At 34.0% G+C, this 16719-nt stretch overlaps 1 protein-coding gene across 1 annotated transcript; it reads right to left on the minus strand.

Annotated features, from left to right (window-relative positions):
• Positions 1-14440: 14440 nt before the first annotated feature.
• On the minus strand, positions 14441-14971 carry LOC132729384 (52 kDa repressor of the inhibitor of the protein kinase-like). The gene has a single exon (XM_060715147.1). The coding sequence runs from the start codon at positions 14969-14971 to the stop codon at positions 14441-14443; it is 531 nt and encodes a 176-aa protein (XP_060571130.1).
• Between the last annotated feature and the right edge of the window lie 1748 nt (positions 14972-16719).

The raw sequence follows: 16719 nt of genomic DNA on the forward strand, positions 1-16719 counted from the left end.
AAAAATGTCATTTTTATTGGTTCTTTTGAAATAATTTTTTGACAACAGTTCTGGAAAAGGTTTACTTATAAGATGGAAGGAAAATCTCATTCATTTATGATATTTACTGGCATGCGAGCAGTTCCCATACAGACGCAGTACCCGTATTTTTCGTTTAAATGCTTGATTTCTACTTGCATTCTTCAAAAATTGATATCAAATCAAGCAGATGCATAAACCAGACAAAATTTAAGTGTCAGTTAGGCAGTACGAATAAAAATTTTCATTTTAAATCACTTTCACATGTGCGTTATCAAAACGTGACCTTGTTTACTCTGGGGGATTCCTTCTATGTGAATGTGCAAAAATACTTACAGGCCTGTTAAAGGGTTTTCCACTAATTACAACCTGTGTACAGATAAGTAGGCAATTTGATGAAAACTTGACCTATATTACTATGTTAAATAATTTTATGGCTTTGATGTGTAAAATATCATGCATACAAGCATTCCATTGCATGTGAATGTATTCGGGTAACAGTACTGGGTAATAGATACCAGCGTTTAGTCTGTGCTCTATTTCCTGAATTACATCTATTTACCTCTGGGAAAATGGTCTGTTCAACAATTATAAATGAAAAATAGATATAACAAAATTGTATAACAATAATGGGTTATACAATTTTTATGTATGGGAACTACTTCTCTTAATACAAAATAATGGATAACTTCAGTACTCCATATTAGGCCTCTGTCTAGGTCCCCAGCAGGGGTTTGACTCTAAGGAAGAACATAGATATAAACTTAAGGAAGAAGATAGATATAAACTAAGTGTTATTCTATGTTTAGAACATGATGGAACTTCCATGATTTGGTGACAAGCTGAATATCGATGTGTAACATTCAATTTTTGGGTGAGTGAGCGTAATAAAAAATAATGTGTAAGTTACTATGATTTTTGTACAAGAACTGCTCGCATGCCAGTATATTCAAATATTTTCCGATAAATGTTATGTACAGTGATATCATAGAACCCCGGGCTACTAGTAAGAAATCCAGGTAATCCTCACATGTATCGGTGCTATAAACTGGGCACGTAAAAGAACCAAGGGATCTATTCAATATGAGCTAGGGACTGGTTCCCGGACTCCCTGGTATCTCATAGCTGTCTTTCAATTCAATGCTTAGTGTATTAAAAATTGTAAATGATTTTGAAGCAGTATTATATTAAGTGACAGCAGTTTTAAGAAATAATTCTTAAGTTTCAGATGATAGAAATACTAAATCCCATATTTGTTCGCTATCTTAAATCATAAACATAAACAATTCTTCTTTAAAAATTGATAACTGGTTGAAATATTTTTAGCAGCTGGTCCTATCCGAATATTACAGCACTTAGTTGCATATATTACACCAATTTCATTAAATACTGGCCATATTTTGTCAAATAATTTAAACTAAATTCGAATAATTGTTATTCTACTTTTGTAATTCTGTAAAAATAATGAAGATATACATACCTTTTAATTCAAAAGAAGTAAAATATGTTAAATTTTTAGTGATGAGGTGTCACTACGCCGGTTGAGAACTCTCCAAAATGGAGTACGTGTATCAGACCACTAAATCGAACGTGGAAAAACACCAATTCATTAATTTTCAAGTAATAAGCTTAATTCATTTCAAATAACAGAGACATACATTATTTCATTATATATAAAAAAGTAATATGAAGGTGTTGTGAAGAAACTTTAAAAAGTCTAATCAATCAGCTTAACTTATTAATGAAAAAAGAGCATAATATCTAGAAGGCTTACTTCATTGAATGGCACTTTTAAAAGTGTCACAGTTAGTGAAGGTTCAACAATTAAAGACCAACCTCCCTCAAATGCATAGCATCTTAATTGATGGAGCACATCTTAGTGTCCCAGCGTCGAAACATCAGTGTTGTGACCTACTTGTATGAAATCCAGAACAACATTGTCTTTGTTGACCACCAACACCTTACTCAAACAAGAAATCTAAACTATCTGATACCTCTACTCGAGGACACAATATACCCTCAAAATTCTTTCTTTCCTAGGAGCATACGTCTTTGGAAAAACCTTCCTCGAACTAATCAGTCTAACCCCTGTTTTAACATCTTTAAACTTTACTGAGAGGCTTTCCGAAGTATGGTCTCTCCACACTAAACTACAAATAGATCAGATTGAAAATGTCGAAAGATCAAGCAAGATTATGGTCAGACCTGTAGCGTCACGGACATGCTTTTAATCAGGCACCCTAGCACCTTTCCTCGTTCTCCCGACCTTCTTTGTAGGGCCACTCCCTCTTTTTAATTAGTCCCAAGTTCTTCAAATCTTCTGCCTATGCCAAGTGCCTGACACTCTCTCCTAACTATCTCCCTTGTGCAGTAGTATCCGATATAGTCCTGGATTAAATGGCAATCTGTAGAGTACGTGCTACATTGAGTGTATGTTTTCTTTCTTTCAAAAGTACTACAATAAAATTGTGGATTTTTTCTCTTCTCTATAGAGTGAAAAGTTTGGACACTTTTGATACAGCCATACTTTGCGATATATTGAATGTACAGCTGAAACAACAGCTAGACTATTATATTATTTGTATGCATTTCGTCGGGTTAATTCTACAACCCCGTAACTCGATTTTTGGCAAAATTGAGATTTTTATATCATTTTTTTCGTCTCAATGAGCTCTTCACAGTGAACATACTTATGTAGTTGTAGAACTAACATAAAAATGTTTATTTCCAATTCCACAAACCCGTAACTCGCTATTTACATCAAACTTTAATTCTAGACCCCAGTAACTTCTCGTCCAATCAAACATTCTGATTTTGTACCACGTGATACATGACACATCTGTAATGGCTGCCTACTTATCACAACCAAATATTTGAAAAACTTTTAGTGATTTATTTAAAGATAATTATAGTAATTTTTACCTGAATGTAATATACATATATTGATGATTTAGTTTTTATAGCTCTTACATCATTTTGAATTAATAGTAAATGTATTGAATAGATACATATGTAAATACTACATTTATTCGGATGATAACCATTTCGGACGGCCTCGATGAGTACTATTTTTGTTAATTTCCCTAAAGCTTTTTATTTTCAAGTTTTTACACTTTTTTAAAGGGTACTCATTAGCTATATAGCTGAACCCATTTTTACATTTGCATTTTGATCATCCATAAAAGTTATAGTTATTAGATGTTCTTGAATGGAAGACAAAATACCACTTTGTTTACATCTAGATGCTATCAGGACAAATTGTTTCAGATTCAACGCTGTTTTCTGAAGCACGAAAAGCATCTACTTAATGTACACTCTAAATCAAAAATTGAAACATAATAGCAACATAGGTATGTGACAGAAACGCATCGTCGAATACCCACGGTTGATAAACATGTAACATAACAAGTGCATACTTTTGAAAAATTAATGTAGATTTCATTTGATAGTAGCATTGATTTTCAAACAGACGTGTAATATTTTACACAGTAATATTTTTTACTTGAATTTTTGCTATGTTTCTAGCCGAAAATTATTACACTTAGTCAATTTGCTTCAAATGTTTCAATTAGAACCCCGTATGTCGCTTTTATGGTGTAGAAATGACCTGAATGTTTTGTCAACAACCACGTATCTCTCGAATGGGGTTTTAGAATTCAGAATTTGTATGTATTTTCTTATTTATTATGAAAAATTGAAATTAATTATTTGATATTTTAGCTTTAAAATTGTATGCACAGAAATAAAATTTGGTACATATGTACAACATACAGATTTCTAAATACACTGAAAATTTTATCTCTATACGGTTTATCATTAAAAAGTTATTACAGTTCAAACTTTCAAATGCGATTTTCTAAAAATGACAAAAAAATGACATACGGGTTTGTAGTATTAAGCCAACGATTTGACTTAAACACTGAAAATAAGTGGATCTTTTACAATCACTTCTTCAAGTGTATGCATTAATCATATCTTTCCACGTTAATTATGGCCAACAGCTGGAATTTTATACAATTTAGCCAGCTTTATATACATCAGTAAATATGAAATACAGGTTTTATGGTGTATTAAAGATTAAATGTATACTGATTGGATACAAAATATCAATAAAATAAAACTTGATATGGGAAGTCTTTTAAGTGAAGTCTCCCCAGATTACACCTACTAAAATGCTAAATAACTATTGACATGTTAATTGTATCTGGCCAGACTTGCGTTCATTGAACGCCGCCCTTCTTTGTGGATCTTGTTTAATTATATCGTCATAATTCTCTGTTATGTCACGGAATGTTCAGGAATATTCATATACTCTTTTTTGTTTATTATTATTATTAACAATGCAAATGGGGATACTCTGATTCTTTTATTTGTGAAGTAACTGTAAATAAAGACGGTAATGAATATTAAGTTCGCCACAGACTACTCGTAGTCTCGTATACTTATGCATATAACTGAAACACAGACATTTACAATAGACCAAGGAACCCAGCCCTCATGCAATGGCACCCAACCAAGCAGGATCACTGGAAAGGCTATTATTTTACAGAAAATAAAGACAGTTTATGTCAATGAAATGACAAGTTACTTGTAAACAACATTTATGTTCGAGTTTTGGATTAAACTGGCATTTTTTAGGTTATATGGTATAATATTTTACTTACTTATTCAAGTTACAATGGCTTACACTTACCTGTACCGTCCATGAACAGACTCAACCAAACCGAGCCTGCAACATTTTCAATTTTTGCCGTGTTGGACTTTCTTTGGGGATTCTGATTTTCTCTATTTTAACAAAAAACACTTACCGACCATAAACATGTTGGATAGTTATATCCCAGAGAATAAGTCAACGTCCTTGTCGGGTGTGTACAAACAGCAAAACATTTGTATGACAGAAAATTATTCAAAATGCTATTGAAAGTGATTCACTTTCCAGTATCGTCCATGAACAGGCTCAATCAAACCGAACCAGCAACGTTTTTAATTTTTGTTGTGTTGGGCTTTCTTTAGGGATTTTGTTTTTCTCTATTTTATTAAATCAACATATTTCAATGCATATAGTGTGCTTACATATTTTGCAGTCTTAGAAGAAAGAAGTCGTAGAAAGCATGAAGCTCGTACATATCTTTTAATTTGTAAGGAATTTCAAATTCTATCAGATATCAACGTTAGCTAGGTGAACCTTAATTTGACTTAATGTTTAGATTTCTTATCATAATTATCTTATCTTATGTGTTGTTGTTTTTTAGTTTAATCGTCTGAATCGTATCCCATTTTCTTATAAAAACAATCCAATGAAATATTGCAGACCATTCCACCTGGAAATAGAATGAAAAAAATGTAATATGTTGATATTCTGATATCAGAAGCAAATGACAGAGAAGTCATTTTTAAATTGTTCGATCTTTAAATGTTCGATCCATTTCAAAGATAAATACTAGAAAGTTCTGGAGAAAGAATATTTAGAGATTACTAAAAGCAACAGATGAAGTTTCAGATTTAGTCTGATTGAATTTGTTCAAATGCATCAATGAAAAGTGCAACAATTATTTTGAACTAGAGCAGCGACTTATGTAGAATAATTATTCTTCATCACTACATACGCGTATGTATCACATACACTTGTAGTGTGGAGCTTAAACGCCTTTGAAAATATCCTCGTTTTTCTTAGGAACAAAGAAATCGTGCCAAAGAGGGTACCGGTAATTGTAAAATTGATCAGCTGGTTTTTATAAAATTTCATATTTCAACGTCTATAATAATACATTTATTATTATAGACATTTTATTTGGACTTTAAAGGCGTTTTAAGCTCCACATCCCAAGTGTCTTTGGTATGTATAAGAAGCCCACAATGACATGTATGTACAATGCGTACCTTGCTACTTTAAGGGTTTGTCCTTTTAATATCAACTTCCAACTGGATCATTGCGTTGCTTAAGATCCTATTAATGAAGCTTCTGACTGAAATGTAAATAAAAATATCATTAAACAAAACTTAAAATTAAAGAACCCCAACATCTCGCATTTGCGCAAAAGTGAACTAGCACTAAACTTATGGCCATATAGTATTAGATCATCGATATTCAAACCTCTTAGATTAAAAGTTGATGAATAAAACTGAAATGTTAAGGGAAATATTCAGTTTTGATAAATCAGCAAGGTACTTTTTAGTATTATTTGAAAATGACTCTTATCTTTTGAATTGGGATTGTTAACGAGGATTGTTCGTTTTTTGTTGTTGTTTTTTTTTGCTCAAAATTGGAAATTTACGTGCAGCTGTAGATAAAAACAGCTGATCAATTTTACAATTACCCTATTTGGCACGATTTCTTTGTTCCTAAGAAAAACGAGGATATTTTTCAATTGGTTATATAAAACAAACCTGTATCAAAACAATGGTTCGATATTAATATCTAGCTAAGAAGCTAAGTATGATAAAATATCACTTTCTTTTTACGTATTAATGTACGACTATTGATTTACCTTTAACTATGCCCCAACAATGTAGGAGCATATAGCGTTGCACTTGTCCGTCCGTCCGTCCGTACGTACGTTCCGAAATCTTGTGAACGCAACTTAAACCGGATTGCAGATTTTGCTTAAACTTACAGGGATGAACAACCTTAATGTGTAGATGGTAGTAAAGGAAGGAATTTTCGCTGCGACCAAATTTAAGATAATTATGGCCCTTTGTTGATTTTTTCACTATATACTATTTAGAAATTTTGTGAACGCAACTCCTCTTAAACCGGACGACAGATTTTGCTTAAACTTCCAGGGATGAACAACCTTAATGTGTAAATGGTAGTAAAGGAAGGAATTTTCGCTGCGACCAAATTTAACAGAATTATGACCTTTTGTTGATTTTTTCACTATATAATATGTAGAAATTTTGTGAACGCAACTCCTCTTAAACCGGATGGCAGATTTTGCTTAAACTTACAGGGATGAACAACCTTAATGTGCAGATAGTAGTATAGGAAGGAATTTTCGTTGCGACTAAATTTAACAGAATTATTACCCTTAGTTGATTTTTTAACTATATACTATGTAGAAATTTTGTGAACGCAACTCCTCTTAAACCGGATGGCAGATTTTGCTTAAACTTCCAGGGATGAACAACCTTAATGTGTAGATGGGAGTAAAGGAAGGAATTTTCGCTGCGACCAAATTTAACAGAATAATGGCCTTTGTTGATTTTTTCACTATATACTATTTATAAATTTTGTGAACGCAACTCCTCTTAAACCGGATGGCAGATTTTGCTTAAACTTACAGGGATTAATCAACCTTAATGTGTAGATGGCAGTAAAGGAAGGAATCTTTGCTGCGACCAAATTTAAGAGAATTATGGCCCTTTGTTGATTTTTAGTTTTCAACTTGTGGCACATGTAGTCCAAAAATTATTTGACCTAGAGTCATAAGATTGACAGAATAGTGGCGTGTGGGGGCATCGTGTCCTATGGACACATTTCTAGTTTTTTAATATATATTGACAAATGTCAGCACTGCATATAAAGGAATATAATCACGTAAATAAGGATTAGTTATTTAAATTTATATACCAGGCATTTGTTAATTTTTGTGGTCCTTCGGGATCGGGATCAGATCATTGATGTCAGTACTAATAAGGGTTGAGAATTGAGTAACGTTCAAGCCGGTGCTAGGGGGCGTGAGGGATGTTATTCATATCCCTCATGTGCAGACTCAATCAAACCAATTCTGCAATTTGCACGTAATTTTGTTTGATTAATCCTTCCGATGGATCATTTTGTTTCCAGATTTTTTTGTAACCCTTCAATGGCTTCATACCGTTGTTATCAAACGGAAATTGATCTTACAGTTTGTCAACAACGTCGGTTGTTGAATCAACTGTTTCAAAAGTATCGGCATCATGTACATCACAGTGATGACAGACTTAGAGATGTATTTAACAAAATGTCAAAAAAGTTATTTTTTTACCTTCTTTTCGAAACTCTTCACTGTTCGCATCAAACTTTTCAGAACACGGAGAATCACCTGTATATAAAATGATATTATTGCATTATAACAAGGAATAATGTTGTTAAAATCAATAATATTTATTTTAAATCATGCCCCTGCATAAACATGCTTTAAACAAAGCTATGTATAGATGACATTATCGTTACTAAAATGCAAATCTAGCAGCGTAAATGACAAGACGACGAAATGATGTGTGTCAAATAATAATTTAAAAGTAAGTTGTAGATGAAATTTATAAAGATATAAACAAAAAGAGAACATGTATATTTTTACCCATGATATTTTCAGGGTCAATTTTTCTTTTCCTTCTTCTTAAAATACCTCTTAGTCTTGTAACCTATATCATACATATTCAAAAAAAGAGAATTGGTATCTAACATTTTCATATTGAAATAATAGCTATATAATCTTAGAGTACAGTAGAATTGTAACCATAAATATCCAGAAATGCGTTAAATTAAGTAAAAAGTAGTCAATGTTTTTTGTTGTTGTTTTTTTTTTGCGATTCTATGCGAGATCGGTTAGTTTAATGAAGAAAAAAGATACATTCATAGATTAAAGTGATACAAATGTTTAGTTTTGTTTGTTTTTTTACGGTTAATAAAAGAAAACATTAAATATATACATGTAGATAATAAATAATTATAAGAGATTTTGGACAACATTATAAATAATGAATAACTTACATGTCTGCTGAACGACAGTCTAATATTGTAAAACCAAGCTGAACAAGCAACGTTCCTTTCTCTGTCCATTTTATCATTAATGTATATTGTAAAATATATTACAATGAAGCACATGTATTAACAGAAGCACGTTTCTTAAAGGTATCCCGTCATGCACTACGAATGATAAACCTACATGTCATCACACCGTGTTATGCTATGCTTTGACATACATGTTCACGGGGAGGAATCACGCCGTTCGTTACCCAAACAAACAAGATGGCGGATGCAGCCAAGATGTAGATTTTTCCCCTTTTTTCTCTGAAATTCGTGATGTTCTTGTGTAAAGGTACATAAAACAACCTTCTCCACAATTTTCCTGACACACAGAAATTTATTTCATGATGTTTCGTCCCGTACTTCATCTGAAATGCGCGTCACAAGATTCGAAGCGAGATAATTTTCCACCGGTTTGATCGTGGTAACGTACGGCTTTTTCACTCAAATTCGCCGTTTCTTTTACATATATGTATATTAACTGAAACCACTGACTTTAAAAAGTTGTAATATGTTGTCAAGTAATCATACATGCCCATTCTGGCTAGATTTACTGGTGTAAATATTAATATCGGGGCATTTTCCGGAAATGATAACGTATGGCGCATAAAATATCAATGATAACGTACGGCGCATTTTTGTACTTGGTGGATTTCTATTTGTCCAGTCAGCTGATAATAAATTATTTGTATGTAGGAAATGATAGATATTTGAAAAAAGAGTTTGTCATTTCAGAAATAAATCATTGAACAAAGCTGCACCATCGGGTGTATATCTTTCTAGCTGATGGCATTATAGATATTCGTTGTAAATATACCAAGTAAAACACACGTTTATAGTTTGAGAATATTTTTGTATAAAATGCAGAATGGAAAGAAAAGCCTCTACTTTCAGGAAACATTTGTGTATTGTTGTCTTCACATTAAATTTTGTTGTGCGATAAGTATGGTCTTATCTCCTTATCAGAAAGAAGAAATGCATTCACCAGAGCAAAAATGTTAAAATGGTACGAAAGGCTTGATATATTTTCTTTTCCTAAATTACTTTAACAAATTACTGATAAGAAAATCTTATTTGAACCAAGTCGAACATAAACAAAACGAAAAGTGATTGCGACTAGCTTACACCCAGATGAGATGAGCCTGTGTTTATTCAATCTGGTCGCTCATTAAAAGAAAATTCATAACAGAGAATAATGAATGAGTGTAGGTTCTATATTGAATTTATTAAATTATTTAGAAAATAATGTTTTGCGAAAAAGATCAATAAATTTATTAAATAAGAAATTTCCAGTTTATTTGACGAAACGTTTTCTATTTAGCGTGACGTTGTGTCACTATGACGTCAGATATATTTGCACGACACATCCGTACAGTTTTTTATTATAAATGATTTGATCAAAACAATTACATCCAATTCATAAATTTGCCTATCATATTTTGGCGTTTTTTTCCGCAAAGGCCCCAACAAAAACAATCAATTTCTTACAAAATAGTATTGCAGGTATCAGCAATAAAAGAGTGCCATTGAAATTTGCTTATTAATTTCTAGTGGTTAACATTTTACCGACCGTGATTTACCGACCATGATAAAGTTTCAAATCGGATTTCGATGTATTTATCCATGCCCGAGAACCCGTCTGAAATCATTCATGCGCTCAGATGACGTCATTATCTTTATGAAAGAACAGCTGTAAAAAATACTACGCTACTATGATAATAGTGTTTACGAAGTATATGTTAGTAACATATACTTCGTTAACACTATTATCATAGTAGCCAGGTCCAAACAACCCTTCTTTGTAGAGGCCGAATATAGGCTGCTTCCCCAACCAAGCTAGTCTCTTTTTTTCTCCAGTTTGGTCCTCAAAATTCCCCAGTTTTTTGATATTTCCCATAGAATTTAGAACAAAATTAAATGATGGTGTTGAATAAAGGTCTTTTACTGCCTTATTAGTATTTCCCAGTGTTTCTTGCTTGTCTATTTTGAAGAACTTGTTAAAAGTTTGTGTTAAATTTGAGACCCCTTTTCCCAAATGCCAAAATCACGCATATTTTCCCCAAGAAAAAGGCTGAGGCTCCTTCCCCAAAGATGGTATTTTGGCCCTGGTAGCGTAGTAATCAGTTAGTGTTCATCTGTGCTGTTCTACAGAATTTAGAAACTTTGACAGGAGCGATAGCTTCTTATTTCCGAGGAACAGCGGATGAATACTAACATACTTAGTGTCAAGCTTTATTTGGCTCCATTAATATTTGCTTTCTTTCGTCACTTTACTTGTCTATTTTACGAACACGGTTCTATGAAGCACTATAAAAATAGAAGTTTATGTAGTGTCCAACTTTATTTCTCACCCTATGAAAGCGCTGTATTTCTTAAAAAAATCTGTGCGTTAATTTTCATTGAAGAACAAAAGACGATACTTTATCGAATTCCGTTCGTAGTCGATTTCTAATTTTCATAATAATTCATAGAACAGCATAGTGACGTAATAAAGTGCCAAAAAGCTTGACACTATGTTATAAGTATTCATTTGTAGCTGTTCTACAGAAATTAAAACATTCTTCTGTCGCTATCGCTCTCGTCAAAATCTATAATTTCTATAGAACAGTACGGATGAGCACTAACAATTTATACATAGATATTTGAAATTTGGGATCAAGTTTCACCTTTGACGAAACTTTATCTAAAAATGTTCAGATCACCAAAAGGTGGGAAAGTTGCTCTATATTCGAGTATGATATGCAAGAAAACATATCACTCGTGATTACCTATCGGATTTTAATATCCATCCCACCGGCACCTGCACAAGGGCTATAAGTTAGCAAGCATCGTTACAGCCCATTGCAAAAGAGCCCTCGGATCGGATATTTCTATCCGATACAAAAACACATGACAGATATTATGCAAACACTAAATAATATTCAGTTTCTTTATTTGGTTCTACACATCCTCTTATGTCTTGTAACTGGTAACATAACTTTTCTCTTATATAGAAAATCAATTAAGCAGACAAAAATGCGCCGTAACGTTATCACTTGATATTTTGTGCGCCATACGTTATCATTTCTGGGAAAATGCCCCGCGATTTTAATATTTTTTCCAGCGGTTATTCTAGCCAAATGGCATGAATGCTTAGATGCCTACATACTATACAACTTTTTAAAGTCAGTGGTTTCAGTTAATATACATATATGTAAACGAAACAGTGAATTTTAGAGAAGAAGCCGTACGTAACCACGATCAAACCGGTGGAAAATTCTCTCGCTTCGAATCTGGTGACGCGCATTTCAGAAGAAGTACGGGACGAAACATTATGAAATAAATTTCTGTATGCCAGGAAAATTGTGGAGAAGATTGTTATATGTACCTTTACACAAGAACATCACGAATTTCAGAGAAAAAAGGGAAAAACCTACTTTTTGGCAGCATCCGCCATCTTGTTTGTTTGGGTAACGAACGGCGTGATTCCTCCCCGTGACGTGGTTGTTAGGTAAACTGCAGAATATAGTAAGAATGTGAACTAACTTGGCAAAATTAAAGATCACACATGATTTGATTGAGCTTGAACGGCATTGGTTTAATACAAGCTACAGCCCATCCCAATTACAACGGGCTTGAGCAAAGTTTGACTTTCATAAGTTGCAATGGTAATTACAAGTGATTTAGAATTTATAAAAAGCCATGATATACATTTATGTGTTCTTACGGCAATTAACATGAAATTTAGAGCAAAACGAATCTCTAAAAAACGCCAAAAACGGCAACATTTCAAATGTTGCAGGCTCAGTTTTATTGGACCTTTCTATGGACGTTACTGGAAAGTGCAAGCTACGGTCTATGCCCCTTAGCATCGACTTTTTAAAAGCAGAATGCAACGTACAGTGTGACGATTTTATGTCATTCCGTGAGCACATTCATACAGTCTCATTTGAAAGGAATGGGTGTGCATAACAACACCATACAATAGGAAACAGGGAAAACAAGACAACGGATACTATTATACATGTAATACTGGAGTCGCTGAAAACTACCTGTCAGGATCTGTCGAAGTTTTGACATGTAAAAATCAAGTTTATGCCTTTTAACTTTTATTTAATAATAATAAGGCATTGTCATACAAGTTCTAGACTGAGTAAAATATTTCATAAATTTAATTTGTTAAGGTTTAAAGCACACCATGATGCAAATTATTTTTCGGATTACATAAAGTGAATGAAATAAGTAAATTCAAAATCTGTTGTAGAATTGCTGCTGGTCAACATTTTTGCTCATAAAGCTCCTCTAAAATATCACATACTAGAATTTGTCCCAGACCAAATGAAACACAAAAATGTAAAAATTTAGACATTCTTAGGATTCTGTGAAAAAAAAAATAGGTAAACAAGGTAAACATGACACTTCTTGTAAATTCCTTGTCTGATTAATGATTTAGAAGGAATAAGTCATGGTTTATATAACCTAAAAAGATCATTGCACCTGATCAGTAGATGACACCTAATAATTTTGAGACCATTGACTCAAAAATCAGGGTCACAATGACGCTAAATGTATTTAATCATTGACAAATCAATAACTTGTATTTATAAATGACACTTTTACAGGCAGGTGAAGTATAAGGGCATCCATGCACTAAAGCACATGTCTAGTTAATTAGTAAAATTCATATAAATAGTGTAATCTGATTGTTTATTTATCTCGTGCGCACGACTTAACTATCTCGTGGTCACGACTTAGTAACGCGTGGTCACGAGATAGTATCTCGTTATCTCGTGGCCACGACTTAGTAACTCGTGGCCAAGACATAGTATCTCGTTCCCACGACTTAACTATCTCGTGGCCACGACTTGGCCACGACATAGTATTTCTCGTTCCCACGACTTAACTATCGCGTGGCAACGACTTAATTAGTAACTCTCGGCCACGAGATAGAAACTCGTGGCCACGACATAGTATCTCGTGGCCACGACTTAACTATCTCATGACCACGACTTAGTAACTCATGGCCACGACTGAACTATCTCATGGCCACGACATAGTATCTCGTGCGCACGAGATATTTAAAAACACACACATGTCACCTTTGCGACACCGTATTAAATTGATTTGAGAGGTATCAGCTAACAAAAAGAGACTGAAGATTCAATGAAATGCGTCAGAATCGCATGTGCAGGCCCGTCGTCACGATTTTGTGATTGGTGCGGCCAATTTGCTTGGTTAAAGCCAAATTCTAGGGGGGTACGGGGGCATGCTCCCCCGGAAAATTTTTTATTCTAGGATGCTCTCAGGGCCGTTTTCCCGTATATTTGGCACAGTTTACAGTCTGCTGTTAGTACAAGTTATAGTAATATGTTAACGATTTTTTACAGATTTAAGTGCGTCGTGAAGCACGGATAGGTGTACATAAAAGATGAATACATGTAATTGATATTTGGCAAATGAAAAGCAAACAATAACTGATGTTGTTATAATTCTTTAGATGTATTTTATCTGATAATTATAAATAAACAAATACAAGAAATATTACAGTACTAGGATTATTGTTTAACATAAATCACACAATGGTATAAGCTTAAATAACAATCGATGACATGATGGAAGAATAGCACATTATGAGTCAACAATAACCACCGTTTGTTTAGCTTGTAACTTGTATTTTGTTCACAATCATCTTACACAACAAAGAGTCTCATTCTATGTAAATTTCCCAAAAACACATCGCCGTCGTTCTCTAGTGGTAATGAACTCATCGGCAATTACACGTAAGTTGAGTGAATCTGTCCGGTACGTATGAACATGTAACACCATTAGATTGTTCAAGCGTACTTGAGACATTGTCGATCTCAGGTATGTCTTTATTCTTCTGAGCGCCGAGAATGACCTTTCACTGGTAGCATTAGTAGCAGGCATTACTAACAAAATCTTAAGCAACACAACGATCTCAGAGAACAGTGCTCGTTCTAGCACCGACTGTTCTGACACAAATTTCAAAACATCAGGTAGAGTAATAGCACTATTTTCTGATTTGTCAAAATGTGAACGTAGCAGCTGAAGCTGCACCTCTAACATGTCTCGGTTAATATCATTTCCATAGAAATCACAAACAAAACCAAGTTCTCTAGTGTATTCGGTCTTCAAAGGTTGTGCGGCCTTAATAAGTAAATCCTCCACGTTCTGAAGTACGCGATATCCCGGTTGGTCAAATCTCTCTTTAACACTGACCATGGCAAGATCGATTGCTTCAAAGTACTTAGGGCACAGAGTTCTAAAACCCGGCGTCTCAGGGGTACTCACCAAATGTTCGTTTCGGAAACGAAAATGATTTTGGTTGATTTGGTTCCGATGGAATTGTGTCAAACATCATGATATTTTACTATCTTAAACTATTCATATTAAGATACTTGTATGTGAACAGAGGTAAAATTTAAAGAATTGTGATGTTACGTGTGTGTTTGTGTTTGTTTACCCTCGCCACCGGAAAGAGAGTGATGTTACTATTTTGAATAAACATATATATACGGTGAACTGTCGGAAGCCACGTCGATGTCAATTAATGCCAATTAAGATAATTTCACACTTGACTTTGGGGGACACCGACATGTACCTGGTCAATAAACAGTGTACAGTTGTTCCTTCGCGTCATGTTTGTATATTACCGCGCAATTTGCATAAGGGGCTAGTTAAGTGTCAAATCGCTAATCAGCGATGCGTTTTTTCTTTCTTTTTTTTTTTTTCATTTTTTTTTTCATTTTTGGCCAGAATATTGGTCCGGCCAAGGCCGGACCGGCCGGACCATCGACGACGGCCTTGAATGTGTCCACCATATTCTGTTTCCAGGCATCTAACAAGTATTAGCGTAGCGAAAGGGGACGGAACTCCAGACTAGTGTCCACCAATGTAATGCACGCTGCGAAACGGCGGCTAATGCTGTTGAGGTAATCATTTAGTCGTGTTTAACCAATTCAATATAATTTAGTGGTGTTACAGATTTATAGTCAACCACAGAGGCGGTAAACGGAAAAAGGGATCGAGTAAGCGTACACTTTGCATATTTAGCCCCGCCTATAAATAAAGCACGAATTTCTTATAAAGCGTTATCATCATGATTAAAATAGACTATAAATCTGTGGAAATGATCAGTGTTACTGTATGTAAGTGCCATATGGCTTAATCCCCCTAATAAATATACACGAATGTCTTATAAAAATGGGAAAAAAAGGCTTTAAAGTGTTAAGTCGTGCAATAATGGTGCTTTCATTCATATGCCAAAATGATTTAATAAGCATATGAACCTATGTGAGGATATCAAGTTAAAGATGACTAAAGGATCATCTGAATATACATACAATGTATAGTTTTGTTCATATGAAAAATATATTAGGAATCACATTATTAAGAGGACCAAGTTTTACTATATAGTTTTCATTTGAACAGATACAACGCGATCACGTAAGATGACCCAGTACATATACTATACTTTTCATTGAACAGATATCAGCGGGTCAGCGTACTTGATGACCAGGGGATCATCTACTTGTACACATAAAATAATTTTCATTGACTGATATCATTGGTATCACAGAAGTGTTAGGTGACCAGGCGATCATCTAGATATACACGTCCTCTTTCTTATTATGGAAGGGATATTAAGGGATAACGTAAGATGACCAGGGGATCATCTTATTTTTACATATGCTATAGTTTTTATTGATCAGAAATAAGGGATCACGTAAGATGATCAGGGGATCGTCTAGATGTGCATTCAGTTATAAGATTCATTGAACAGATATCAGGGGATCACGTAAGATGACCAGGGGATCATTTAGATGTACATTATACTATAGTATTCAATTGAGCAGATATAAGGGGATCACATAAAGATGACCAGGGGGATCATCTACATGTACATATACTCTTTCTAATTATGGAACGGATATATGGAGATCACGAAAGATGACAAGGGAATCAACGCC

This window comes from Ruditapes philippinarum, unplaced genomic scaffold, assembly GCF_026571515.1.
Source record: "Ruditapes philippinarum isolate M1 unplaced genomic scaffold, ASM2657151v2 ctg4088_1_1_1_1, whole genome shotgun sequence".
Classification (NCBI taxonomy): Eukaryota; Metazoa; Mollusca; class Bivalvia; order Venerida; family Veneridae; genus Ruditapes; species Ruditapes philippinarum.